At 38.3% G+C, this 27,018-nt stretch overlaps 1 protein-coding gene across 1 annotated transcript; it reads left to right on the forward strand.

The window, feature by feature from the left end:
* The first annotated feature begins 4,400 nt into the window (after window positions 1-4,400).
* Window positions 4,401-25,883, forward strand: LOC127508669 (C1q-related factor). Its single transcript, XM_051886808.1, has 2 exons — window positions 4,401-5,688; window positions 24,201-25,883. Exons 1-2 carry the CDS (start codon window positions 5,077-5,079, stop codon window positions 24,378-24,380), a joined length of 792 nt encoding a protein of 263 aa, XP_051742768.1. The 5' UTR covers window positions 4,401-5,076; the 3' UTR covers window positions 24,381-25,883.
* The last annotated feature ends 1,135 nt before the right edge of the window (window positions 25,884-27,018 follow it).

Genomic DNA, 27,018 nt, shown 5'->3' on the forward strand with positions numbered 1-27,018 from the left:
ATTTATTCTGCTTGGGTCAAGGAAGTTTTTCTTATTCAGTCCTGTTCTTCTTGCTGTCATTTGGATTGCCCTTACACAAACATTCAAGAATACACACATATGAAAATGCACAAACTGTTTCAGACATAGACACCCCCTCAGTGGCCACATCCCTCTTGATGCTTGCAATTACCTTTGGTAAATAGGACCACATCAAAGTTAAGGTAATAATACCTACCAATTTCTAGTGAATTTGGGATTGAATGCAATATGTTTTTATTCATAAAATGAAAGCATTTTATTTTCCTTTAGAAATGTAATCAAGTGAGATACAGGAGGTGCCGAAGGATTTATTTATTTTTTTTTTAAACTTGAATTCTCCATTACGCTATTCACAGACCCTTTTCATGTCTGATTCATATACTGACCTTAACTGATGTGTTTAATTTGTGCTCTGTCCTGTGCATCTCACCTTCTGTTCTGTTTATCAGCCTATAAACGTTTGTCTATTAAGCACAACATTTAGCATAAGCAATCAATGTGAGTTGTGACTTCAAATCAACTCTGACAAAAGCCAAACTGTGTCTGAGTCTCCCTCTCTGGCCATTCTCTGTACATCAGCACTGCTCTGAAAGGAGCTCTTTGATAAGGCAGCAGTCAGGAAGGATGCAGGGAAGCAGTCAAAGACATTAGGACTGTCTGTGTTGTTTATAATGTTAACTATTCTGCTTTCTTGTCATATACTTTTCCCTCCCAAAATAGTCCCATGAGTACTAAAAGTGATCTATTCATTTGTTCCTCTCAAGCTCTATACTTTTTCTTATTTATTTATTTGTTAGTTTGTTTTTCCATTAGGTCTTAAGAGTCTCCAATCTTTTTGTCTTGCGCACTTTATTTGGTTGCCATGACAAACATGAATGCGAGAGAATCCATTTGAGACCCTTTCTAGTGCGGATGGTTAATGCGTAATCTTCAGTAGGTGGAGATATGAGTCCTCTTGCTCTCTTTCTCTCACAGTGCTGGGCTCCTAACAGCACACAGATCAAAGGCTAAATAAACATGCATCACTTGTGTCCTATGCATCACTCCATCCCTTCTGACTTTGCTCTTACACTCATCACTTCTTACAAGTGTCTTGTTCTAAAAGTCTTGGTCAAATCAATCAATTTTTTAAGAGGACTGTAGTTCACTTATGGTTTTGTATCACTTGATATGTTTATATATATTAAATCAACAAAAAGTATTCTCGTCGCTTCATAAAATTAAGTTTGATCCACTGAAGTCACATTGACTATTTTAACAATGTCTTTAGTATCTTTCTGGACCTTGAAAGTGGTGGTTATATTGCTGTCTATGGTCGAGTCATATACTTCTCAGATTTTATCAAAAATATCTTAATTTGTGTTCTGAAGATGATCGAATGTCTTACGGGTGTGGAACGACATGAGGGTGATTAATAAATGACGGAATTTTCATTTTTGGGTGAACTAACCCTTTAAATATATCTTTAAATATTTAATCTTATCAGATCTGCTTTTGCTTTCTGGATAGAACGTGAACAGATGTAAGCACGTTTTATTAAAGCTGAATTGCATAAATAATGATTGTTTTCAAAAAGGTTTTAATGAACACTTACCCTGTCTTTCATTGGCTGAACAAACAGATAGCCCCGCCCCCACGTTTACTCCATTATTCTATCAGTCTGGTTTAAAAGAAGGCAGCAGCTATTTGCACTAAGTGACAATAGCAGCATTTTCTTAGCGATAGATGCGGTTTACATCATGTAAAAGTATCAGTTCTTTGCAATAAGAGCAAATAGTAATTAGATGCTGCCTATACTTTATATTGGCAGATACTATTTGCACCTCAATATTTTTGTACATTAACAGGATGCAATAATATCATAGAGTGTAAATGATTATATTTATTCAAATTATTAAATGGATGCTGCCTTATTGGGAGAATAAAAACCTTCCCTACACCTTCCCCTAACCCTACCCACTAAACACTTTTAATATTATTAAACACTCGTTTGCAGTTTATTTCTACTTTTAGAACATTAATTTAATTTTTATTGAAAATAAATGCAAGCTCGGCAAAAGGCAGATTCGAACCTGCGTCGATCACGTTAAAAGCCAGGTCTGCAAACCTTATTTGCTACTGCTGCGCCACTGAAGACATTGAATTCTGTGAATTGAATTTTAAAACTTGAGTGGCCCAACCAGGCATTGGCGGGCAGAGCTAGTGTAAATAGCATTTGCCAACAAGGCACGCTATTTGCGCTTAGTGTAAATAGACACTCCGTTAAAAGAAAGTATTTTTTCATATTTTTTTCAAAACTCATTTCACCTTTAAGCACACATGCAGCATTTGTTAAAACAGGGTTTTTAAACATTCAGTTATGAGTATATGAACATGTGTATTCATGTGTCCACTGAATTCCTGGAAAAGATCATTAGATCACTGGGTGAAACTGACCGGTTTAAACGGTTGCAGTCCCATACCAATAAATGTCACCACACCTCTCTCTTTTCAATCACAATTCCTTTACTGAACCCATCAATGGCAATGAAAACATCATCAGGTCATATATTACCAGTGAGCACACAGGATCATCACTGTCTTCCTTTCTTGCCTTTCAGTTGCTCTCGCTGTCTATTGACAACTATATCTTTCATTGCTCCTCACATTCTCTTGCTGTTTACTCTCATAGATTATTTTTTTCTGATCAAATAGTGAAGTAGTCAACGGTACACACACAGATCTTTCTTTTGGATGTGTCACTTCTACACACTTTGAAATCTAAACAAATCCTCATCTTTACTCCCATCACACTCCTGCTGTAATTTAAGATCATCTGACATGTCCAGAATCTTGCAGTTCTTCTAGTGACCAGCGCTTTGGGTAGAAATGTCAGCTGTCTAGTATGAGCCGTAGAGATGAATTTTTTTCCACACAGGACCCTTAATTCAATCAAAGGACCGGATCAATAGACACCATGCTCAAAAACGCAACAGGCCAATAACAAACCATTTCTGAGCAGGAGGAGAGGGAACTTTATTGGCAGCCAGGGGAAAGTGAAATATAATAAGACTGTATGACATAAACTCAAAGTCAAAGACGCATACAAAGAGGAATAGTCTTCTTAAATGATCTTATATAAGTATATTAATACCATCTAAAATAATTCTTATAGCACCTGTTCAATAACAGCATGTTTATGTGTGTGTATTTTCACTCATAAGAGGAATATTTTAAACATTAAATATTTAAAATATTAAAAAATATTGCTAATTTAAAATTTTGCTTTTATGGTTATATTTCTAATAAAGGGGTCATAACATTTATTATTATTATTAATAGTAGAAATAGTAGTTTGTGTTGTATTTTATAATTTTTATTAAAGGGGACATTTAATTTATTATTATTGAATTATTATTTTTCCTTCATGTTTGTTGTGCCAAACGTATGAATTTGATTCCATGCTGAAATGTTCTGCACAAACCCCTAGTTTGTTAACATTGGGATCATCAGATTTGCAGAGCAGCAGGTGCTACACACAGCCAGGCAGAGCACAAGCTTTGACAGCCTTTTCCAACACAGTCTCATGACAATTCATAACTATTTTACATTTTGCCGAATTGGTGGCTAATTGGTGGCTGAACATTTTTAAGGGGAGGTGTGCAAGACAGAATTTCACCTTTTAATAACTACTTTTTCACCTTTGGGGCACCCGACAAGGGCCTCTTTCCATCCATCGTGTTCTTCTTTGCGTCATTAATGCTGTATTTTAAAGTGACTTAAAGTAGATTTTAATTTTACTGCACTATTAAAAGTTAAAACTTGTTCTTGTATATTATATACAAAAATAAACAATACTAGTTCCAAAATGGTGATTTGTGGCTCCCCATTCTGGTGGGCCCATATGCCTGACATATATCTGCACCCCCCCTAACTTTTAAGGCCTGTTCACACCAAGGACGATAACTGTAATGATAATGATATAGTTTTAAATATCGTTCTAAATATAAAACAATAGCAAAGACCACCATGGTGGTGTAAATGTGTGAATGGTATGTTTATTGAAATGTATTTGTCTGAGATCAGAAAGCTGTAGAAGTACAGATGGAGCCATTTTTGTAGCTAAGTGGTCTTTTTGGATTGAGGAGGACGTTTTCAGTTCTGAAAATGACAATGTTTTCAGTGTTTTTATCTTCAAATATAAATATATATAATCTGTGTCAAACATCAAATCTTAATGTTTACTGTGAGCTTTTTATGATGAGATTTTATCTTTCCTAAGTGTATTTTTTTATATCCTGTCGGTTACTTCCTTTCCCCTGGCTGTATCGCTGTGACACAGAGAGGGAGAAAAGAGGATGGGTGTGTGTGTGTGTGCGTGTGTGTGGCGGGGGTGGGGGGGGATACTCAGTATAAAACCCTCAGTCTGAGAAAACGCCTCTGCAAACATACCCTGTCTCTCCTCTATATCTGCTTCTCTCTCTCTGTCTCTGTCTCTCTCTGTCTCTCTCTCTCTTTCTCTCTCTCGTACGCGCTGTCCTTCACTCCCATGCGCACACTCGCTCACTTCATCCTCTTTACCTCTTTGCCGCCTCTGCCATCCCTCATTCTCTTCATTACCTAGTGCAACTCTGTCCACTAGACAATGGGATCGACTTTTTGGGAGCGCGTGTGAGCGCGTTCGCATGTATGCGCGTGCATGTGTGAGAGTTGTATGCGTGTGAGTGAGATTGAGCGGATGTGGGATCTGTATGAAAGCTCTTTCCAGCCTGCCCAACGGATCCAGTGAGCCAGCTTAGCAAACCAGGCGTGCACGGAGCTAGGAAAGCGAGTGAGAGAGTGTGCATGTGGGTCTCTTTCACCCTCACACGCTCCTCTACACGTTTGGGATCCTAGGGCTTGGCGCCTTACCCCCGGGACCCCCCTGCACCCCTCTGTCTCTTTCTCTCTCTCTCTGCGGTCTTCTCTACTCCAGCAGTCACCATTTCGGCTCCCGGCAGACCCACGCTGGCTGCCCAGCCACTCCCGCGCCTCAGCCTGGGCAGGAAGACCCTGGTGGCGGCTGCTGTAGGGGTCATGCTGGTGCTGGTGCTTGTGGTGCTCATCCCTGTGCTGGTCAGCTCCGTGAGCAATGACAACAGCCACTACGAGATGCTGGGCACCTGTCGAATGGTGTGCGACCCGTACCAGAACAAGGGCACCACCACAGGCATCACCAGCACTGGCTCTTCTGTGCAGGCCGAGGCCGAGGCTCTGGCCGACCACAGCAACATGCCTCCACCCTCCACGCTCCTCCAGGGGCCACAGGGGAAGCCGGGCCGGCCAGGCAAACCCGGACCTCCGGGGCCACCAGGGGAGCCAGGGCCCCCGGGTCCGATGGGGCCCCCGGGGAACCGGGAGGACAGGGGCCGAAACGGGGTCCTGAGTCTGGGAAATGATGGAGCTATCAGCACGGTTACATACAACACGCACCCACGGGTGGCTTTCTACGCGGGACTGAAGAACCCGCACGAGGGCTATGAGATCCTCAAGTTCGACGACGTGGTCACCAACCTCGGCAACAACTATGATGGCACTTCGGGCAAGTTCATCTGCACCGTACCGGGCACATATTTCTTCATCTACCACGTCCTGATGAGGGGAGGTGACGGAACCAGCATGTGGGCTGACCTGTGCAAGAACGGACAGGTGAGTGCAAATTCTTTGCATAAGAGTTCAGTTTTTTTGAAAAGCTTAGCTATCACTTGATCGTTTATATATATATACATATATATATATATATATATATATATATATATATATATATATATATATATATATAAAAGTTAATATTTTATTTCAATGTTACTGTTTTAGTCTTTTTCAGTTTTACATTTTATTCTGATATTTTTTCAAGTATTGTTTCTAAAATAGTGTTGCATATCTATAAAGCGCATTTCTTCATCTCGTGTTACATTACGTGCTTTGAGCTGGTATTCACAGAGCGGATCTAAAATTAATTAAGCTGTTAATAATGACCCCACAGAGGACAAAAAAGACTGTCGTTACTCTCTCTCCTCTCCTTTTTTGTTTCGTGTGAAACTGGTGGGAGACGCAGTAACATCTGCTGTGAGTTTCTCGTCCCCCCAGAGCACGCGGGTGAAGTTCGCACAGCTGCGGCGCCACATACCCGGCGAGAAGACACGAGCTGAATGCGCTTAATGCGCGCTGACATTGTGCGCGTGTCCCCGTTAACAGAGGACAGAGATTCTATCTCTCTCTCTTTCTCTTTTGAGGAATTGTCTTAGCATGGGACACTTCAAAGTTTGCCGCTCCAAACTTTTTTATGAAGTGTCCAGTGTGTTTTAAAGCGCGTAATTATATATCTTATGCATCTTAGGAGAATATATTTTATGTTTATTGATGTATAAATATTGCAAAAGTTACACCAATTTCATTAATGCTATCATTGCATAGCTACATTAAAGGGAAAATATATAGGCTACGACTCGAATAAGTTTACACTAAGCCATACCCATTTATTGCGAATGTGGCTATTTTCTCCACGAAGCTTATTGACATAATTCCTCATTAATTAGGGGGCGTGAACGAAAATGCCCAAATTTGGCAAAAATAGGCTGCGCGTGCCAAATCGTGCAACTTCATGAACTTATAATCACAGTGCCAAGCTACAGCTAAAACACATCTTATTAATTTAGCATGTCCCAGGAAACGACCATTTAATGGCCTTTTACTCTTCTTTTTCTTTCTGTCCTTTCCTGTGTGTGTGCGCGCGCGTTAGTGAGTGTGTGTGTGTGTGTGTGTGTGTGTGTGCGTGTTTCGTTCAGAGCTTTTGTTTGTTTGCGCTATTTTAATGATAAAATGTGGAGTGCAGACAGAAATAGACAGAACACAGAACGCGCGATGTTCAAGGATCTGAGATTATATTAAGGTTTTGTCGCCACAGTTGTAATTCCTGATACAATATTTATCAGAAGACCGTTATATATTAATTCTGTTGGAGTCGTTTGGCACGGCAAGAGGGAGAAAGGCTCAAGTGCAACGTCATCCACAGAGTTCTGCTGCACGCGCAACGGGGGATCTCGTGACAGATGGAATAGAATTAAGTAGACTTTAGAGTCTCTTTAGGAGCTAGTGAATAAGAATTCACATTTTCAAATAGGCCTACTGAAATGTTACATCGTTTCGGAAGTGTACAAGGACACCAGCCCACAAGGCCAGTTGTGACTTTTAAAATAAACTTCTGTTTACATCTGTCCTGGCAGACAATTGACAGCATCTTTCATAAACGTAGGCTACTTTAAAAGCTCATTTATGTTGGCTAATTCCGGGTCTATAACTGCAATGGTTTTATATATATATATATATATATATATATATATATATATATATATATATATATATATATATGCAATGGTTTTATATATATTTTAATAACACCAAATTCTTTCTTAACACATTTAAATAATTGAATACAAATGACAAAACAAAGGTTTATCTGATGTGTCCTTATAGCTATTTTGTGCGCTTTAGTGCTTATAAACTGGCACCAATGTAAATGTACTGCGTTATAGTATGCGTGTTTTACATAAAGCAATCAATTGATAAACGTCTATCAGACATTTTTTGAGGTACAGTCTGTGACTTCACAACGATCAGCCTACTAGATAATCAGAGAATACACTTCAAGAATACATTTCAATATAGGCGCATATATTCCAGTTTATTGAAACTACTTAAATCTCTCATATTTGTCTCGCTAAGACAGACGGTGCGACTCATAAAGTGTATTTGTCAACATGTATTTTAACTGTTTAGCTAGAACTGCACCTGGAATTGAAAATGGGGTGAGTAGAGCATCACCTGGAGGGCGCGTGTTGTTTTTAGTCTTTCTGTGGCCCGGAGGTCAGCGCGCGCAGGACTCAGCGTTGCCGCAGCAACCGGGGCTTTCGCGAGACAGCCGATATTTCAGTCAGATAAATACAATTACCGAGGGTTATCCGACTGCCGCCGCGAACATCCAGCAGCCGCTCTCAGAGGATAGTTCAACTCCCATAAAGAAATTGTCACAGACCGCCAGACGTTTAAAGGCTGGCCCTGAGGGTAAGCGGAAAAAATGAAAGAGATAATAAAAGGAAGCTAACGGTCATAATATCCGAAATTGATTTTTGTTTCCAACATGTCTTAAACTCTCTCTCCCTCCTCTGCTCATACATGTCTCCTACCCCTCCCTTTCTATCTCTTTTTAAACCTTATAAAGTTAATCATGTTCTTCATTAGATCAAACTAGGCAGGTAGCTGAGTTCTTATAAGCGCTGCCTGTCTGTTATAGTCTAGTTGCCATATTAATTTATCTCGTCTGGTCCTTTGGTGCCATGACAATGTGGGCAGATCTCTTCCTCTTAATTAAGATGAACACTTGCTTCTTTAATTTTATTATTTATGCTTTAATCCGAACACAGACCACAGAAAAATGCATTCCCTGCAAGAAACCTAAAACAGCACTTGGGTAGGTTGTTGTAGCTACAACCTTTAGCTGTACACAGAGAAGTTTTCAAAGGTCTCTACCTTTGTGAACTTCTCTGTTGTACAGCTAAAAAGTTTGTCTGCTAACTTGCAATCTTCCCAAGTGCTGTTTTAGGTTTCTTTGTTTTCCCTGTGTCCTAACTAGATTGCCTAAGCAAAACCATAAAATAAGTACACTAATGGCAAAGGCGAGAACAGGCAAAAACTGCTGGGAGCACAGTACAGCATTTATGGAGTGTGCGAAGGAAGAGCATTGGGAGAGCATATGTTGTCGTAAAGCACCGTCTGTTGAACACAATGGGTCCTGATCTCTAGAGACCGTCCTCACAGACACTTTAGGCAGACATGGGCGACGAGCCTTCCTCCTGAGAGCAAGCTAATCTTTATAAAGTGGTTACCGCCTCACTAATTAAACCGCTATTCCAGATCAGAGGAATTGCAGCAGTGTTTGTGTGTGAGTGAGAGAGAATGGGCATATAGGACCTCAGGCGAGCTGCTGCTGAATGAGCTGTTGTCGGAGTCTCACATCGCTCTCTAACAGTTCAAAAGAAACTTTCACTATTTAACTTTGTTGTAACCCCCTTACTCCGAATGTATGTGGACGCAGTATAGTGTTTCTCAATGGCAGTGATGGAGTGCTAACAGACTTTCAGCTAGTCTGCTGTATCCCTGTGGACTTACTCTATTCTTCAAGCGGCCACTGACCATACCGCCATACAAACCCACACAGCTGGTGTGCAAGATGTGTACGTGAGTGAATGAGAAAGAAAAAAAAAAAAGAATATTTTTTTGTTCTGGTGAGATTGCATTCTATGTGGAAAATAGTAGCGCTGTAATTATTACCGTCGCTTTTGCTTTGTGTTTAATGGATTTTAGCTTTAACACACATGTGCGTACACACATGCATTTCTTTTCATCCATTTCCACTCCTCTTTCCAAGCTCCTTCTGTTTATTCCTTGCCATCTTTTTCTTAATTTGCCAAATATTCTCCCCCCCCCAAAAAAAAAGTGCTATTTTTGCCAGATGGACATGTTCAGATGCCTCTGCGTTCCTTTTGAAACTCCACTGGCTTTACAAGGAATTCCACTTCAAATCTGATAAAGGAGTAAAAAAAAAAATGAAAGACTGGGAAAAGAAAAGGCGTTTGTAGCGTGCCAGAGAGTCTTTTTAATCGTAATTAAAAACTTTGAACCACATCCAGATTGTGCTGGCACCTGTCCTCGTGTTCCTTCTGTTGATATTGTCATTAATCCACCCAAACCCATTCTGACTTCATTATAAGCAAATGCATCCAGGCACTCTTTGTGTTTCTCAAGAGGCTCCTTCGGGATAATCTTGCTGTCTCAGACCACACTCGCACAAGAACACACACTCACGCATGCGCAGATGTGCGCAACTATCTGAAGATTCACCTGTTTGGTTTGCAGCTGGTTTATAAAGCACCGGATATGTTTGTCAGTGAGCTAAAGGAATATTTCACTCTAAAAATGAGTTTTCTGACAACATTTACTCACCCTCATGTATGACTTTTTTTTTTTTTTGCCTTGCACAAAAGATATTTTGAAGAACTGTTTTCATCCATATAATGAAAATCAGTGCGGTCCAAAACAACATTAGACCCCCTTGACTTTAATTGTACACAGATTAACACACATTTTCCAATGTGTTCAATAGCAGAAAGGAATTAATAGATGTTTACAACGACATGATAAATCATGACCGAATTTTAATTTTTGGATGAACTATCCCTTCGAGCATGACGTTTACTCACTGCTTCATTCACATGTCTTTGGGCATAGTGTATGCTTAAAGGCAATTGTGTTTACATGCATAAAATGTGCTAATATAATTAATATGACTAGGAGAAATATATGTGTACAGTTTGTGTGTGGGGGAAAAAAAGCACACTTCACCATCTGGAACAGCAAAAACGTGTTTTTAATTACAGAGTTCAGTGTTCAGTTATTAGAGTCAAACAAATTACTTATGTTTAATTACACAGCATACATAAATGCAAGTGTTGTTCATTAGTATTTGGATGAGGAGAGAGACAAGTAACACGCTGCTAGAAGGAAAACATCCCCTGGATCAATACTACATTTGCAGGAAACAGGAAAAAAGAACATACAGTATAGTGTGTGCAATAATTATTTTGGTTGAAATATACAAAATCTTTCACTTGTCTTTTCGGTCAGAAACAAACTTATTATCCTTAAAATAATCTCCTGAAGGAAGTCTGCAGCATCTTTTAACAAGTCCAATAAGCAGTCCTCTTCAATAACAGCTTGTTAATTTGCGTTGGAGGTGGAGGGTGTACTTGTGCTTCAGTCAAACACGCTCTTCTCGCTCTCCACTCTTCTAATCAGCTGTTGAGGCGCTGGGGTGGGGCCTTTGCCCCTGATGTGATGTCTAATTGGACACTAAATTTGCCACCCAGTGGAGCAGAACATTAAAACCAGTCTAATTGGGTGCTGTAGGGTTATTAGCACTGGATTTTCCCATGCTGCAAAGAAATGCCACACGTGTCACAAGTGTCTGGGTGAGACGGAGCAAATGCTGCGGAGGAATCCATCATTTATTTATAGGCAAAAAAACTATACTTTTAAAGCACAGTCCTTCTGCACCTCAGCTCTATCAGTCAAATATCCAGCCCAGAGAGACCTCAGCAGTACTGCTGTGAGCGTGTATGTTCAATATAAGCACTAAAATAGCTGCGCCTCCCTATCTGAGTGATTGTGGCCTGGTCTGTGACTCAGGAGGAGACCCTCTACTTCTTTTAATGAGCAGAAATCAACACACTCTCACTCACATGCAGTGACACTGATACCCAAACCCCCTCTCGACTCATGTTTTCATGTGTTCAACACACAGACTTGCGCACACACACACTCATGCTGTCCCAGGGAATAACAACTTGCCCCTCGGCAAAGTTCCTCTGTAAACATCTTGATGCTTCGATGATGCTTTCAATGACTCTTTCCACTCAATTCCACTCAGATGCTACAAACCTACGTACGTCCGCTGCGACTCCCTCCTCAGCCCACTTACTCGATCGAATTAGTCAGCGCGTGTACGTGCGTGTTTAACACCTCGATCACCTCGGAAAATAAACAACAGCTACTGTAAGATTACTGCTATCCGCCCAGTGCCAAATGATGAATAGGACAATTCATGAAAAATGTATGCTGCAGCAAAAACCATGCGTTTCTCCCTTGCTCCCTCTCCTCATCTTTCTCTCCCTCTTCCTCAGTCTCCCCCAAGACTAGAATTACTGCACTCTCCTCATTATGGTACTGAGAGGAGGTGAGACTACTCTATCACACGATAATGCGTTATAATGCAACGAGATGTTTCATTATGCAGCTGCGCTCCTCAAAGACTTCAGAGGGGCTTCGCGTAGAGGTCAGGCCACTGTGTGCGCACCAGGAGCGATTCCAGGAGTTCAGCTTCAGGGGATCCGTCAGTTGTGGTTTAGGGGAATACTTCTTGCTTTAAGTGTGAGGTCACTAGTTTGAGTTGAGCTTGACTGACAGTTCTTTTATACAAACCAATTAAACTACGTCTGTTTGTCAGTTGTATCAGTAACAGTGGCATACACTTTAGTTTGTAATTGTTTGCATCACTTTCTAGGAGGAAGAATAGCATTTAATGTAACATACTTTTCTGAAATCTTTTTTTGGTCACACTTTAGTTTAGGGTCCAATTATCACCATTAACTAACTATTAACTATGATTTTTGCCTCAATAAACTTCTAATTACTGCTTATTAATAGTCTAGTATGTAGTTGTTAAGTTAGGATAAAGGGATGTAGGATATGGTAATTCAGAATAAGGCATTAATATGTGCTTTATAAGTACCAATAAACAGCTAATACCCTAGTAACATGCATGCTAACTAGTTAATAGTGAAAATTGGACCCTAAACTGAAGTGTTACCCTTTTTTTAAAAATTAAAAATATGGTTGAGAACACTGCAAAAAGTAATACGCTATATCTACTCCATAAAATTTGGCAACAGATTACAAGCAATATTATTAATTAAATTCTACAAATAGAACTGAGTTAGAATTAATCAAATGAATTCCTTAAATGTCAACCATTTAAAACAAGTAAAATTTAAGTAAAATTTAAACAAAAATATCTGAATAACAGACAGACATCAAAGATGCCAACATTGCCAACATTGAAGACACCTGATGATAACAAGTAGAATCACTGAATGAAAGAGAAACGCATGAATTAACAGAGGTTTAGATGTTGATGTTGATTTTATTGAAAATATTTGATCACCATTATTGTGATCAGTGTGTCATTTAGTTGGGCAGTTTCACTCTTCACTTTTTATGTCAGTTTGTGTTTTTTGTAATGGTGTTTGCACACTTTAAATGGTTGACTTTTAAGGAATTAATTTGACTAATTCTAACTCAATTCTTATATGTTGAATTTAATTAATAGTATTGCTTGTAATCTGTTGACACAATTTTATTGAGTAGATCGTATTACTTTTTACATTGAAGATTCAGAGTGAAATAACCTAAGACAGGGTTTTTCAAACTTTTTGATGTCAAGCTCCCCCAAATATGATGCAATTAATCATCATTGCAGGTATATAAAGGCAATAATTCATAAAATATAAAGGCAAGTAAATATTTGCATGCATAATGACCCATTTATATTGTTAAAAGTAGTCATATTAATTGTTTGCTAAACATAAGAATTTGCTTTGTAAGTGCACTTTAAAGCCCAAAATATTTAGTTTGTATTAAGCTTACTATTTATGTTTTTCTTCTTGTATGATGTATTTTTAAATGTTGTTTCACAGTAATTTTGCAGAGATTATTTTCTACAAACCCTAGTGAAAAAACCAAAGGTGACAACAAAAGCACAAACTGTTCTTTAAAGTTCAAATGTTATAAACAAATACATTTATATATATATACTTTCCAAAAGTCTGTCAATTACAGATTTTTGTGGAGCTGATGTGACAAATATAATAAGGTCTAGATTCAATTATGCTGTACACCACAGCCAAAACTTTAAAAAGACTCATAATGGATTTGGTTATAAAAGACCGCACATGTTGTAAACTACCTGTCTGTTTTGGCAAAAACCTTTATTAGAATATATGACACACAAATGGTTTTCGCAACCAGTCTAAAAATCTCTTTTTTTTTTTTTTTTTTTTTTTTTTGCGGGGGCTATTTTGTGAACTGTCTTCCTTGACTTCAGCTATTTGAACTGTGTATGAATCAGCCTGTTTAGATTTCTTTTAGATGCATAAGTGTGAGTAACTGATGGAAAGCTGCTCTGGCATTAGCTGATGGCTGTTGGCATCCTCTTCTCTATCCAGCTGGCCCTCGTCTATCATGGCCATCAGCACATGACATGATTATTTCAACTCCTTCTCAGTAATAACTTTATTAGTGGTACTTCTAAAGTTTCATCAAAACCTTTTTTTTTCACTGCTATTCATCGTTCATTCTCTGTGCAAACACCATGGCCTGTTCTTCTCAAACAGTTTTAATCACTGTTTAAACATTTTATCAATGTTATTTAAGTATTCCTGGAGTATTCGCTGACAAGACAAAGAGCAGCTGGGTAGATTAATCTCTCCGGGTGTCTCTGCGACAGATGGAAATGAAAGCGTGGCACCTTCACTTTTGTTCTCCACAACTTATCTTGTCCTTAATCAGGTTTGCTTTGCTAATAAACCCAAGTGAAAAAGGAACACACATAAGTCTCTAATGTCCTCAGGAATTTCACACAACCAGTGAGCATCTGGCTCGCTCTCGTCCACGAGGGGGTTTTTCTCCGAGCGCTGTGTGAAGTGCTTTGCTAAGCCTCGATCAGAGATTCAGCTCACAGTCCACCTTTTAAGTATAATTAGAGGCAGACGCATGCTTCAATTGAACCACACTACCACTAACTGTCTAAAAGCCTGTAATGGGGTAGGAGAAGTCAACTGGTGTCAGTCACAGGAAAAAAAGCAAGAAAGAGAGAAGGAAGGACATGGAGACAGCAGGATGTGTCCATCAGGATTAGTTTGCTTTCCATAGATGAAATGTTTCATATCGTTCAGAGACAGATCAGTCTCTGGCAGGGAAACACTGCTGACATCTGTAAGAATATCCACTGGCTACTACTGCGATTCAGTTGCAGCACGCTTAATCTCTTCATTGACTGTATTAAAAAATTGAGCCAGGAAATTCAAAGGATAAGGTGTAAGGTTTGGTTTACTAAGGTGCAGTTTTGTTACGTAAATTCCAAGGCGTATGTTTGAGTTCAATAATACATTTCAACTATACAGATGCACTACTGTTTTACTTGATTTTTACAGCTGATCAGAAAAAAGTCCAAACAATAAAATGAGGTTTGATGACTCTATTTAAAATAACATAAATCAGCTCTTATATACGTTTAGAAATGCAGTTTATATATATAGTATTGCACTATCAGCATTTGATTTCTGAAGGTTTATGTGACACTGAACACTGAAGTAACGGCTGCTAGAAAAATCAGCTTTGCAATCACAGGATTAAATTACATTTTAAAATGTATCAAAATAGGAAACAGTTATTGTAAATTGTAAAAAGATTTCAGCGAAGCTTGCGGTCCATATTGTCTGTACGCTAATTTGCAGCAAAAAGGAGAAAAAGAAAAAAAGATGGAAGAGGAAATGTTTGGGGAGACATGGGTCTATAACTCCTCCGCAAACTTCCCGCTGCCCTGTATCTTGCTCTCTCATTGGCTGTAGGTCATCGCCGATGTCATTTTCAGTCAGAACACATTTCACACAGCAGGATTTTGATTTTCGCAGACAGGTCCAGATATTTAGCATGCCAAATATCTCATGGGCATCAGCGACACATTGTCGATTCTCTAATATCACTTCTTTGATAATTCACATCCCGTGAACAAGCACCGATTCGCAATTTTGGGCATTTGTCTGCGATTCCGCAAAATCTGTCGGCGAGTGAAAAACGTGCCTAAAATCATGCAGTGTGAACTTGACATAAGAGACTTTATTTTATAAAATCATATTTATTCCAAACCTTTGAACAGTAGTGTATATAAAGAATAGAAACATTGGAGATTATTCAGTGATTTCTTGACTTTGGTAGGTACATGTCCTGAATACCATCCACAAATCCACACACACACAAAAAAAAAAAAATGATTTATGATTATGTCAGATTATCTACATGTTTAGACATTTAGGTCTTTGATCAGTCACATAAATTGTGCAATATCACCAGAGAGGTCTCTCTCTAAAAGTCTATAAACGCGTGGCATGTATGTGCTCCGAGCACACGCCGACTATTTTCCAAAACAGGGACAAACAGATGTGTGTCAGAGCAAGGCCGCCGGTTTCCGTCTGTTTGAAATGCTAAATGCAGGCTGTCTGTCCCCCTAACCCAGCCCTAAAGCTCAGCAATGTCTTTGGACTTACATTCTTTGACTTTGCCCAACTATACCGCCTCCCTCCCTCATTTGTTCCCCATGGACCTGTTTTCCAGCTATTTCACTCCATGTTAAATGAATATTCTGGGATATATATACTGTGCTATAAATGGCAGCATCTGTGGCATGCTGTTGATTACCACAGAATATCATTTCAACTCAAACTTCAGTTTGAAAAAACAAACAAAATTGATAGATATTCACTTATAAAGGAAGTCTATATGAGGCAAGTATACAACAGTTGCCCCATACTTCCACTGTAAGCTCATTTACACGTTTTTAGTTTGTTTTTACGACTAAGGTACGAATAGCAATTAATTGACAGAATCACACAGAAGCTTTTTAAAGAGCCCAGAATATTCATTTAAATCTCAATGTTTATTGCAGTGTCTGTCATTGTTAATTATGTTGTTTTGGACTCGGCTTACACAGATTCTCTGAGGGCATCATAAAGAAAGGATTTACCGTGGACCTCTAAGAGGCAATTGATATATCCGTCTTTCTATTTGATTTCTGTTTACACAGTTTGAAATGTCTTGTGGTGTCTCCTCATTGCTCTGGATATCATTTATTGTCATAGTGGCTTTACCAATGAAATCAGTTTTATAGTATTGTCAATCAGAACACAGTTTCTGTCATTAAGTCTTTATACGAGTTTTTTTAAGCTTAGATTTCAACCACAGTTCAATTGCTTTTTAATTACCCTGAAATGATATCCCAACACAGCCAACAACGGAAGTCCGGCCTCCCAGAGGAAGCTAATATTAAAAATAAAAAAAGATTAAAACGTGTTTCATCGAAATCCTCTCCAACAAATCCCACGCTCTCCCTGGGCACTAAGAGCTCACCCTTTAATAAGGCCACCATGCAGGCTGTGTGTGCTAAAGGCGGATTATTTGATATTAATATGCACCGGACGATCGTCACCATGGATTCAGAATAGCAGACTTTGTTTGCACATCGATATTAGACTCACCAGATTTAATCAAGAAGGTAAACAATGAATAGAAAAAGGATAGAGAATAAAAAAGAGAGACAGAGAGACACAGAGTCATCTGGGTTGAGTGATGGGTAAGCCCTCTTCCATTTGACCGACAGAGACTTTATGCGACTACAAGACGCCATAGAAGCTCTACATTTGCTTTATTGCACTGAATGTGCCAAACTTTACTTCTGAATAAGGTCCTGAATTAAATGCTGGCACAATATTGTCTGAACACTTCTCTAATTTTTCCTTGTAACTTTATAAATATTAGTAGTATTCACAAACACTATTTATAGCTACAGAATCATACACTAGTAATTATGTAAAACTGTCCATGCCTCGTATATGTGTAAGGCACAAACTTTGAATACAAATCAGTTCTTTCTTTTGCTCTAATTAACATCTTTTCATTAATCTCAGTAGGTCAAAGCAAAATGTCACTCACTCTTTTTTACACTATTGGTTATATTAGAGTTGTGGGTGGGGAGAATGTTGTTGGTGGCTAATATGAATCTGCAAATTTCAAACATTCACCTTTATCTCACCTGGTCTCAGATGAATTGAAAAAGGATTGAGAAAAATGGCAGATTGAATATTCATGCGAGTCTGGGTTCATCTCACACTCATCTTCTGATTATACTTGATATAAAGACTGACAGAACTATACCATTAACAAAGTAATTCACAGCTTTGGGGTGGCAGACAAAACTATAAGAAGTAGATGATGGCAGAAGACTAATTAATTTACACTTCAAAAAGTAATCAAACATTGAAGGTATTTAAAAGAAGATTTGTAAAATGAACATGATGGATATAATGTAAAATGTACAGAAAATATATATTTTTAAAATATTAATGTGACATTTACTAGAAGTAAAAGTGAGGTGGGGCAGTGAAGATGGTGGACAGATGGCCACAGGGTCAGTGTCTATCTGTCTCCCTCAATCCTTTCTCATCTACATCACCAGCCGTCTGCTCCTCTTATCTGAGTTATTGATAGTCTGCTCTCGACCTCTCAGACCTCAAGACATGGAAATAGATGGAAATAGAAATTAAAAAGAGGGGAAAAAAGGGAAAGAGAGAAATAGAACAGAAAGTCCTATAAGATGATTAAGAAAACTAATTGGATGGAAGAAAAACCAGACATGCATGTGAAGAGGTTTATAAGGGAGAACATAATCTATGACAAGAGAGACTCAGGTAAATGAGAAAATGTTTCTTTGCCCGAGAGGAAGAATGTTAACCACACAGAATATGCAGTGTTATATTAGTATTTGGAAAATTTAGCCACGTTTAAAAATGTATGAATGTAACAAAATACCAAATCAAGCTGCATTTATTTAAAAGAAATATAGCACAAGCTGGTTTTCAAGCAATACACACACTGTAAAAAATGACCGTGATTTTAACGGTAAAAGACTGTAAAAATGCTACGTGAAAAACAGTTAATTGGTTTACAGAAAGTTTCCGTACTATATACGGTGAATAACTGTTATAGATCTAACGGCACATTTAAAGTAATTTACGGTAAAATGGCATTTACAGTTTTTGGAAGTGAAAAATAACAAGTCATTGTATAATTTACAGTGAAAAAACGTAAATTGACATTTCCACAGTTCCCTGCGTGACACTTCACATTTGATGTATTTTTGTTGAAATAAATGTTTCTTAGATTTTCTTAGTTTTTTCCTAATCAGTTATGTACATTAGGGTTTTATGTTACATCTATGTTGTTAAATGAATGTTTATTGCATTTTTAAAATTTCATGTGTGTTACCATGATGGTGTTTAGTGTTTGTGTGAATGACAGTCTGTGCACCTTCTATATATTACTATTGTCCTTCTCAGCTTGTGGAAAAGCTGCTTGTGATGAACTTTGATTCATCATGTGACTCTCATCACCACTGTGTTTGGTGGTTGTCAGTGTATTACAAAGGTACAAAACAGATATTAGTACTTTTATAGGTTGGTAAATTAACATTATATCAGTTAATGAAATACGTTTTTTTTACCGTAAATTTAACTGAATTTTTTTTACAGTGGTAAAATAAACAGTTATGAACATAATTATTACAATATAAACCTTTAAATTATACGGTTTTGAACTGTAAAATAGACAGTAAACTAAGTGCTGTCCCGTAAAATCAAAAACATTGCTACTGTATTTTTTACGGTAAAGTTCTGGCAACCACAGCTGCCGTTTTTTTTTTTACCGTAAATTTCACAGGGTTTTTGTTTTTACAGTGTATAATGAAAAATAAGGCTGTTACGATACTTTCTTTTTGTGAAAACAATGAAATATGTCCACAGTTTTGGTTTGATGGTGAAATGCCATTCATATAATTCAAGTGTGGCAAATATTCTTTGGGATCCTTGTAAATACAGATGTGCCAAAGACTTCATCCAAGAATCCTGAAGCTTTCTGATGGCTGTATACCTGCCATATCTCACTCTTTTCCATGGCTCTGTCACATTTCTCTCCATTCCTTCTTGCACTGCGCTCTGTCCATCATAATTAAAGAACACATTACAGTTTCTGGCTGACAAACCCACTGCCATTCAGCTCAAAATGAAAACTAATGAGAGGGCTCCACTGTGTTTGCTGATCCTGCCGCGTCCCTGAGGAGGGCTGGTCCACCTCTCCGGATGATGGAAAGCTCTAGATCTTTCTCTCTCTTTGGCTCAGAAAATGGATACTGAAAGAGGAGGGCGAATTTCGGGCAATGTCACTCATGCCGCGCAGCACTCTTACGCTGGCACATTCGGTAAACAATGTGTCCGATCAATAAGGAATGATTCTGGCAAGCGCTGCCTCAGCACAAAACGGAAAACACACTGCAGAATCATTCGATTTGAAGGAATTGACAGCTCTTTTCAAGATAGCTTCATAATATTCTCTCTCTCTCTCTCTCTGTTTCTTTATTGCATTTTCTTTTACCATTTGCTTCATCACCAAAATCATAAGCTGAAATGGTCCTATAGAAATTTTAATAGCTATCTCTGCTGAAATTCAGATGAAGTCCAATTCAGCCCCACAGTGTTGGCCTGTGTGTGTAACTAATTTTATTTTGTTGGCTACTTACCTAATGAATAAATAAACATGAAGTATTGATTGATTTTAAATTGTTTGAAAAGATTATTTATCAGAATCAGAAGTTATCCATAATTAATAAACCTGGATATTAATACATTCCAGTGTAAGCATAGATAACAGTTGTGTGTTCTCATATCTGCATTTCAGATTGAACTTGAGTAAAGTGTATTCAGCAGCAGCTGGTCAAACCAGCGCTGCGCCGCTACCCATTACACTTCAGCACTGCAAGCTCATGTGTCCCTCTACAGCCACCGTACCACAGCCCGAACATCCATATGGCCTTGACCTCAGGGAATCCCCTCTGCCAGAGTATTTACAGGGTGTTTGTGTGGATGAACGAAATTAGACAGCTACACACGCTCATGCATACCCGCAAACACCAGCCAACATTTCAATGGGGCAGGTGGTGATATGTCCCTGGCTAATCAATCCAGCCATTTACTCAAGCAACACAAACATACTATCTCTGTTCCAAAACCTAGAGAGCTGCCTCGCTGCCGCATTGTCTACATAAGCAGCTGCCTCATATAGGCATAGGCAGGAACACCACACACCACACAAATAGCGCTACACACAGAAGATACATGTATGATTCAAGCAATTGATTTCAGTAGAGTCTACTTGAATGGGGAAATACAGAAATCTTAAAAGCTCACATTTAAATGACATATTTCAAATTAGCAACTAAATCTGACATGAACTGACCCATAAATGTTGCTTCTCAAATAGAATAAAAAAACCCATTTTAGTTCAGTAAAGCCAACGCACATTACGTCTCAGGTAGGAATCCGACTTCTAACAGCATCTGCAGTTAGAATTGATTTTGACTTTAACAATCGGTGATTGGCTCTTTTATTTAGAAGGTGGTACTTATTCCATCATATTGTTGCACTTTGTCCCATTCATAAACTGGGTCTCTCCAGAGGTCACATTTGTCAGCTTCATACATCATCGAAACTGTCTCCTTTCAGAAAAGCAACCATTACATTCCAAAGTAAGATAAAAATTACAGTCATTTATTCTTCACAAGAAATGCTATTCTGAAATTAGACTGTTTCAATGACGTTTGTGGATGACAAATGGGATCTCTGAAGGGTGCAGCTTTTGAATTGAGACAGCAGTAGTAATATAAGTGAACAATTTTGATATATTCACAATTATTAGCGTGTTTCTAAGTTAATGACACAATATTCAGCACACAAATACTGAAAAAAAAATATTTTTTTTCTTTTTAATAAAATAAAATAATTCGCAATATTAATTGAATGTGTATTTTTTCGCTGCATTCTGGCATTGCCTTTTTCTCAAAAAATAGATGCAGTGATATTGAATTGAATTGAACTGAATTGAACACCTTTATTACCATTGTATACTTGTATACACTGAAATTAATTAGGGATGCACAGATACCGATACCAGTATAGACCGATACCTCGCGTGACGTAACTGACAGAATTTTCTGTGCACAGAGACACCGACGGCAGCAGCAGAAACAATGTCAGCCTCAGGGGTGTGGAAATACTTCAGAATTAATGATGACAACCCACACATTGCGAACTGCATCCATTCAATCACAATTCGTTATCGATTAGTGAAGGCGGGATAGGCGGAATCGCGCTGACTGACACAGACCAGAAGCGCTCTCTCTCTCTTTCTTGCACGCAATCAGTTGCGCCTGAATGGTCAAATGCACACATAGTTGTCAAAATGTCCATCGTGTGGAGTATCTCATGTAAATACAGTCGGTTATGGCTTAAGTGGACGTAGAAATTTGGGTGAAAACAGGATATGTGTCAGTATCCATAGATTCGGTCTTAAAGGGACCGTAGCCTATATTTGTCATTAATGTTAATAAAACAACAAAATATGTTAAATAAATGTATACATGGTAAATAAACCTACTGTATCTGAAAAACAAGTTTATTTAATTTGTATCTCTATAGTATTTGTTGTATTGTTTGTAATTTGTTTGAAAATTTCTTTTTATATAACAACAATTATATATATTGGTAATTATGCCCTTTGAAGGTGAAATTTTTGTTCTTTAAGTTTGTGACATACACATAAAAATGTATTACTTTTTTCATTAGAATAATAATAAAGAAGCTGCCTTACATTAATTAGTCTCACTGTGCTTGGAAAACTGCAACATCACCAACAACAACAACAACAACAACAACAAAAACTTGTAGTCTGTCCTTAAAAAATGGTATCAGTGCATCCCTAAACTTAATAATGCTACAATACATTTTGCTACATGATATAATGCTACAATTTCAAATCTGTATGTCTTTATTTCTTCTGTTCAGTGAAAGTCAATGTGGTCCATCGAAGACTATAAATATAGAAAAACGGTTCACTCCTATTAGTTATAAATGGGAGAAACTGCAACGCGCAATATGGCGAAATACGTCCTGCCTTCTAAGTAAAAGAGCCAATCGCTGATTGATAAAGTCATTGTGTCATTGTAGCAGCCGTTAGAAGACTTGCGCTTAGGAATCCTCAAGTACAATGGCTCGTCTAGCCTGAAAAAATAAGCTTTTTTTATGCTATTTTAGCATAAGAAACAATATTTATGGGACAGTTCATGTCAGATTTTGTTGCTGATTTGAAATATGTTATTTAATTGTGAGTTCGTCAAGCAGTTTTTGAGATTTCAGGATTCACCCATTCAAATATATGGGACTTGGTCTTGGATGCCTGAAATAGCTGCCCGGAGGCGTTGCAAATATGGCCACTGAGTGAACAAACTTTCCTTGAAAGGGACCATTGTTGTTTTGGATTCCAAAGACTTTCATTCTATGGGCAAAAATTTTCTTCCACAAAATAAAGAAAGTCACATCAGTTTAAAACAACGTAAAGGAACAGAACAATTGTGGGCGGCCCTGTAAAATGTCCTTTTATACAAAAGACAAAGCATTAGTTTGTTAGTATGCATGAAAGCAACAGGCAGTACATTTTACTTAGCAAAGTCATTTCTGTTCCTTCCCCTTCCAGAACCCTGGTTCTCTCTATATTTCTTACCAGTATTACCAAAGAGTGCAAGCCACATTGTGTGGGAGGGACACACTTACACACACACCAACTCCGCCACACACACTGGTGTTGATTATAATAGTGCATCGAGGTATGCTCTCACACCTCTGCCTACGGAGTCTCTCCCTTGAGTCTGAAAAAATCCTTTCAAACAGAACTCTTAATTAGATGGAACAGAGGTCATCTAGAACCAGAACACAAGGACACACAAATACACACCCACACAAACACTTCCTTCCTTCCTTCTTTTTCTTTAATAAATAACATAGACATTATCTGAAGCTGAACTTTATGTCTGATAATGAACTGAACTGAAAAAAAGCCAGCCTGTCACATTCATTGCTTTTAAAACACGCTCACATTTCACAGCTTGTTGTGAGCGAGATCCAGGCAGTCAAGCTGTACATATTCATGCCTTTACCAGCTCGAAATTTAATTCACCAGACAGATTACAGAAATCCTCAGCAATTTCCCTACCGCTGTTGTGTGGTACTCGAACAAATCCACACATATTAAATCCATCCGTGTCTCAATCTTTTCCCGGCCCGCTCAGGTGAACGGTAACAGTTGTCATCAGTTTTAAGCCAATCTGAATGTGTGTCAACGCTGTTTTTATGCATCCCTGGGTCTTATGTGTTGGTGGATATCTGATACTTCCTGTTTAATGAGGGAGATTTAACCTTCGCAAAGGTTGCGGATTTTAAGTATCAGTGTCAGAAAAGGAGATTGGCACTAAATTTCATTCATTACCTTGATGTGAAACATAAAGCTTGTGTGTTCCTATCACATCATTTGTTTTTAATAGCTGGAGAAAGCCATCCATAGCATTTCCATACATCCCAATGACAGTTGCTTGGCTGGCGCAGGACCTCCCATTTTCTGAGCCAATCACCTGACACATTACTTGCAAAAAATATTATTTATTCAGAATAAACGGCTAATTTTAAATGGAGTAAGATGCCTTTTGGATTCAGTTGGTATATTTACAGCAACCATCACGGTCTAACAGAACCATACCAACCGGCTAAACCTTGACCGACTGTGTCAGATAGACATTATTTTCTGTTAATGAAACTTTCTCTCCCTCTCTCATGTAGGTGCGAGCCAGCGCGATCGCTCAGGATGCTGATCAGAACTATGACTACGCCTCGAACAGTGTGATTCTGCATCTAGACGCTGGCGATGAAGTCTACATCAAACTGGATGGTGGCAAAGCCCACGGGGGCAACAACAACAAATACAGCACCTTCTCTGGCTTCATTCTTTACGCCGACTGAATATGTGAGCGTAAGAGAGAAGGAGTGGGAAAGAAAGAGATGTAGCGAAAGGAAAAGGGAAGCGAAGGAAGGAGCATTCATCATCCAAACGCTTTATTTTCGGATCTCTCCATTGCTTCAGCACACATTTTCACAGAAAGAGACTCAATGGAACGAGGGTTCAGTAGCTTTTCTCTGAATCACCTTATTGATTGATAAAAGACAAGGAAATAAAGTGATAAAAGTGACGTTTTTTTCTTTTGGTGTTGAAAGGGCATCTTTGCCTTTCTTGTTATAAGACTCCAAGAGTGACTGGCTGAGATCTTTAAACTCATCATCATGTGCTTCTCTTCAATGAAACTTTCTTTACCCACAGATATCTAATGTTAAAAATATCCCTGGCACCCTGTGGAAAAAGTATTCATAGAATTGTAACGCTCGTGTCCAATTCGATTTCTCCTTACCTCTACATTGGTCACAGCACCCCCTGTTGGCTACTGTTGGTAACTGATTTCCATCTGCATTCTTTCCGTATGTGTTGTACTCTGTTGGGACTGCAGTAGCTGATGAGCATTGTGAATGAATGTTATTCCTTAAAAGCACATGATACTCAGTTTAAACAATTGCTACCGCCTCTTCCCATGACTCCTTTCCTCCCCTGTCAATTAGCACTCGACCCTAAACTCCCTCCTCTCAGCCACCTCCTGCCCTTCTGCGCTCCTGAGGAAACTACAGATGACTTTGTAATAGCCTATTCTCTTTCTTATGAACATGAGTAACAGTAAATGATGACTTAAAGGACTCTTATATTTTAGTATTAGTTAACTTACTGTAGAATGAACGGAGAGCACAAAAACAAAACCAGATGGATATTTTTCTGAAGCTAAATTTTAAAAAGTTAAAACAAAATAGCATTTGGCAAATATTAGGTGGTATTTTGCATTATGAAAAACACAAAATCTACAATAATACTACTTGAAGCAATTTTTCCTTTTTGCTTGAGTTGTCATTATAACCTGGACATTTCGGTGAAATACAGAAGTCAGAAGTGTTTGTTAAAAAAAAAGTATTGATTTTCAAGGGGGGTGAGGGAGAGTTGAGGTGCTGTTGAGGGGCTTCACTTGTAACTCAATCATTCATGCTAACAAATGCGGTGAGAACATTTATTTTTATTTATTTTATTCTGACGGGATGAATGAACGTGTGCAAATGAGGTTTGTTTGTAAGCGTGCATGTGCGTTTGTGAGTGTGAGTATGTGTGTGTGTGTGTGTATCAGTACCAACACCAGAGCATGAACTATATTTTGTCTTTGCCACATTATTGGTTTGAGAAATGTTCTATGCTTTAGCCAGTCAAAGATGTGATATAGAGCTAATGAGATTACATCAGACACGTTTAGCTAAGCCTCTACAGAGAAGATATAAAAGAAACAATAAAGCTGTAAATTAAATAAATCTATGCTATGTTTGTCAGTCCTACTCTATCTTTTGGAAATGTTGAATAAATTTAAATAACAAATGGTATATTTGAAGTCATTTGTGGGATAATGATTTTTTTTCTTCTTTTTTTAATGCAAGAAAACAGTTTTTGGGAAATAGAAGACCATTTGCATAAATCTTCCAATTTATCTAATGGATCACATTATGGGCCATTTAATACATGCTCTAGTCATCTGAAATTACATCAGAATAAATGGGAAGGCACCGAAGATTCACGTTTATGCATCTGCTTCTTTTCCGTCTATGAATTCCTTCCTCCCGTCCCTCTATTTTTATCTCGTACCTGTCATCTGGCCTGACTCACAAAAGCACACAGGGAAAAAACACAGCTGTAGACTTAACAAAAGCTTTCATTAAGTGTGCCTCATTGCATGATTCACGTTGTCACCTCTGTTGCATCTTAGGACACTTCCTTCCAGAGGACACACTCAAACAGCCCGGCCTGGTGTTTTGAGCAGTCGCTCCCACTGAGACAGAGAGAGAATGAGAGAGAAAGAAATGTTGGCAGGTATTTGCAAAATAGATCAAATGAACTGATATTCTGAGAGGGATTTAAATGAATGTGCAAGTTTTTTTTTGTTTTTTTTTAAATAAATAAATGAGGCATTTATTTAAAATATGTATTTACGCAGCTTCTTCAGGGTAGTATTAAAGCGTTAGTTCACCCAAAAATGAAAATTCTGTCATTTATTACTCACCCTCATGTCGTTCCACACCCGTAAGACCTTCGTTCATCTTCGGAACACAAATTAAGATATTTTTGATGAAATCCGATGGCTCAGGGAGGCCTCTATTAATAGCAAGATAATTTACATTTTCAGATGCCCAGAAAGCTACTAAAGACGTATTTAAAACAGTTCATGTGACTACAGTGGTTCAACCTTAATGTTATGAAGTGACGAGAATACTTTTTGTGCGGCAAATAAACAAAATAACGACTTTTCAACAATATCTAGTGATGGGCGATTTTAAAACACTGCTTCATGAAGTTTCGAAGCTTTACAAATCTTTTGTTTCGAATCAGTGGTTCGGAGCATGTATCAAACTGCCAAATTCACGTGATTTCAGTAAACAAGGCTTTGTTACATCATAAGTGTTTCGAAACATTTAGAAATTTCAATAGTTCATGTGACTTTGACAGTTTGATACACACTCCGAA

This window comes from Ctenopharyngodon idella, chromosome 3, assembly GCF_019924925.1.
Source record: "Ctenopharyngodon idella isolate HZGC_01 chromosome 3, HZGC01, whole genome shotgun sequence".
NCBI classification, from domain to species: Eukaryota; Metazoa; Chordata; class Actinopteri; order Cypriniformes; family Xenocyprididae; genus Ctenopharyngodon; species Ctenopharyngodon idella.

Bases quoted from the DNA above. Each gene is read 5' to 3' on its own strand.
- LOC127508669 (XM_051886808.1), top strand. From the start codon at position 5,077: ATGCTGGTGCTGGTGCTTGTGGTGCTCATCCCTGTGCTGGTCAGCTCC. The intron at 5,689-24,200 runs GTGAGTGCAAAT...TCTCTCATGTAG, and splicing joins ACCTGTGCAAGAACGGACAG to GTGCGAGCCAGCGCGATCGC.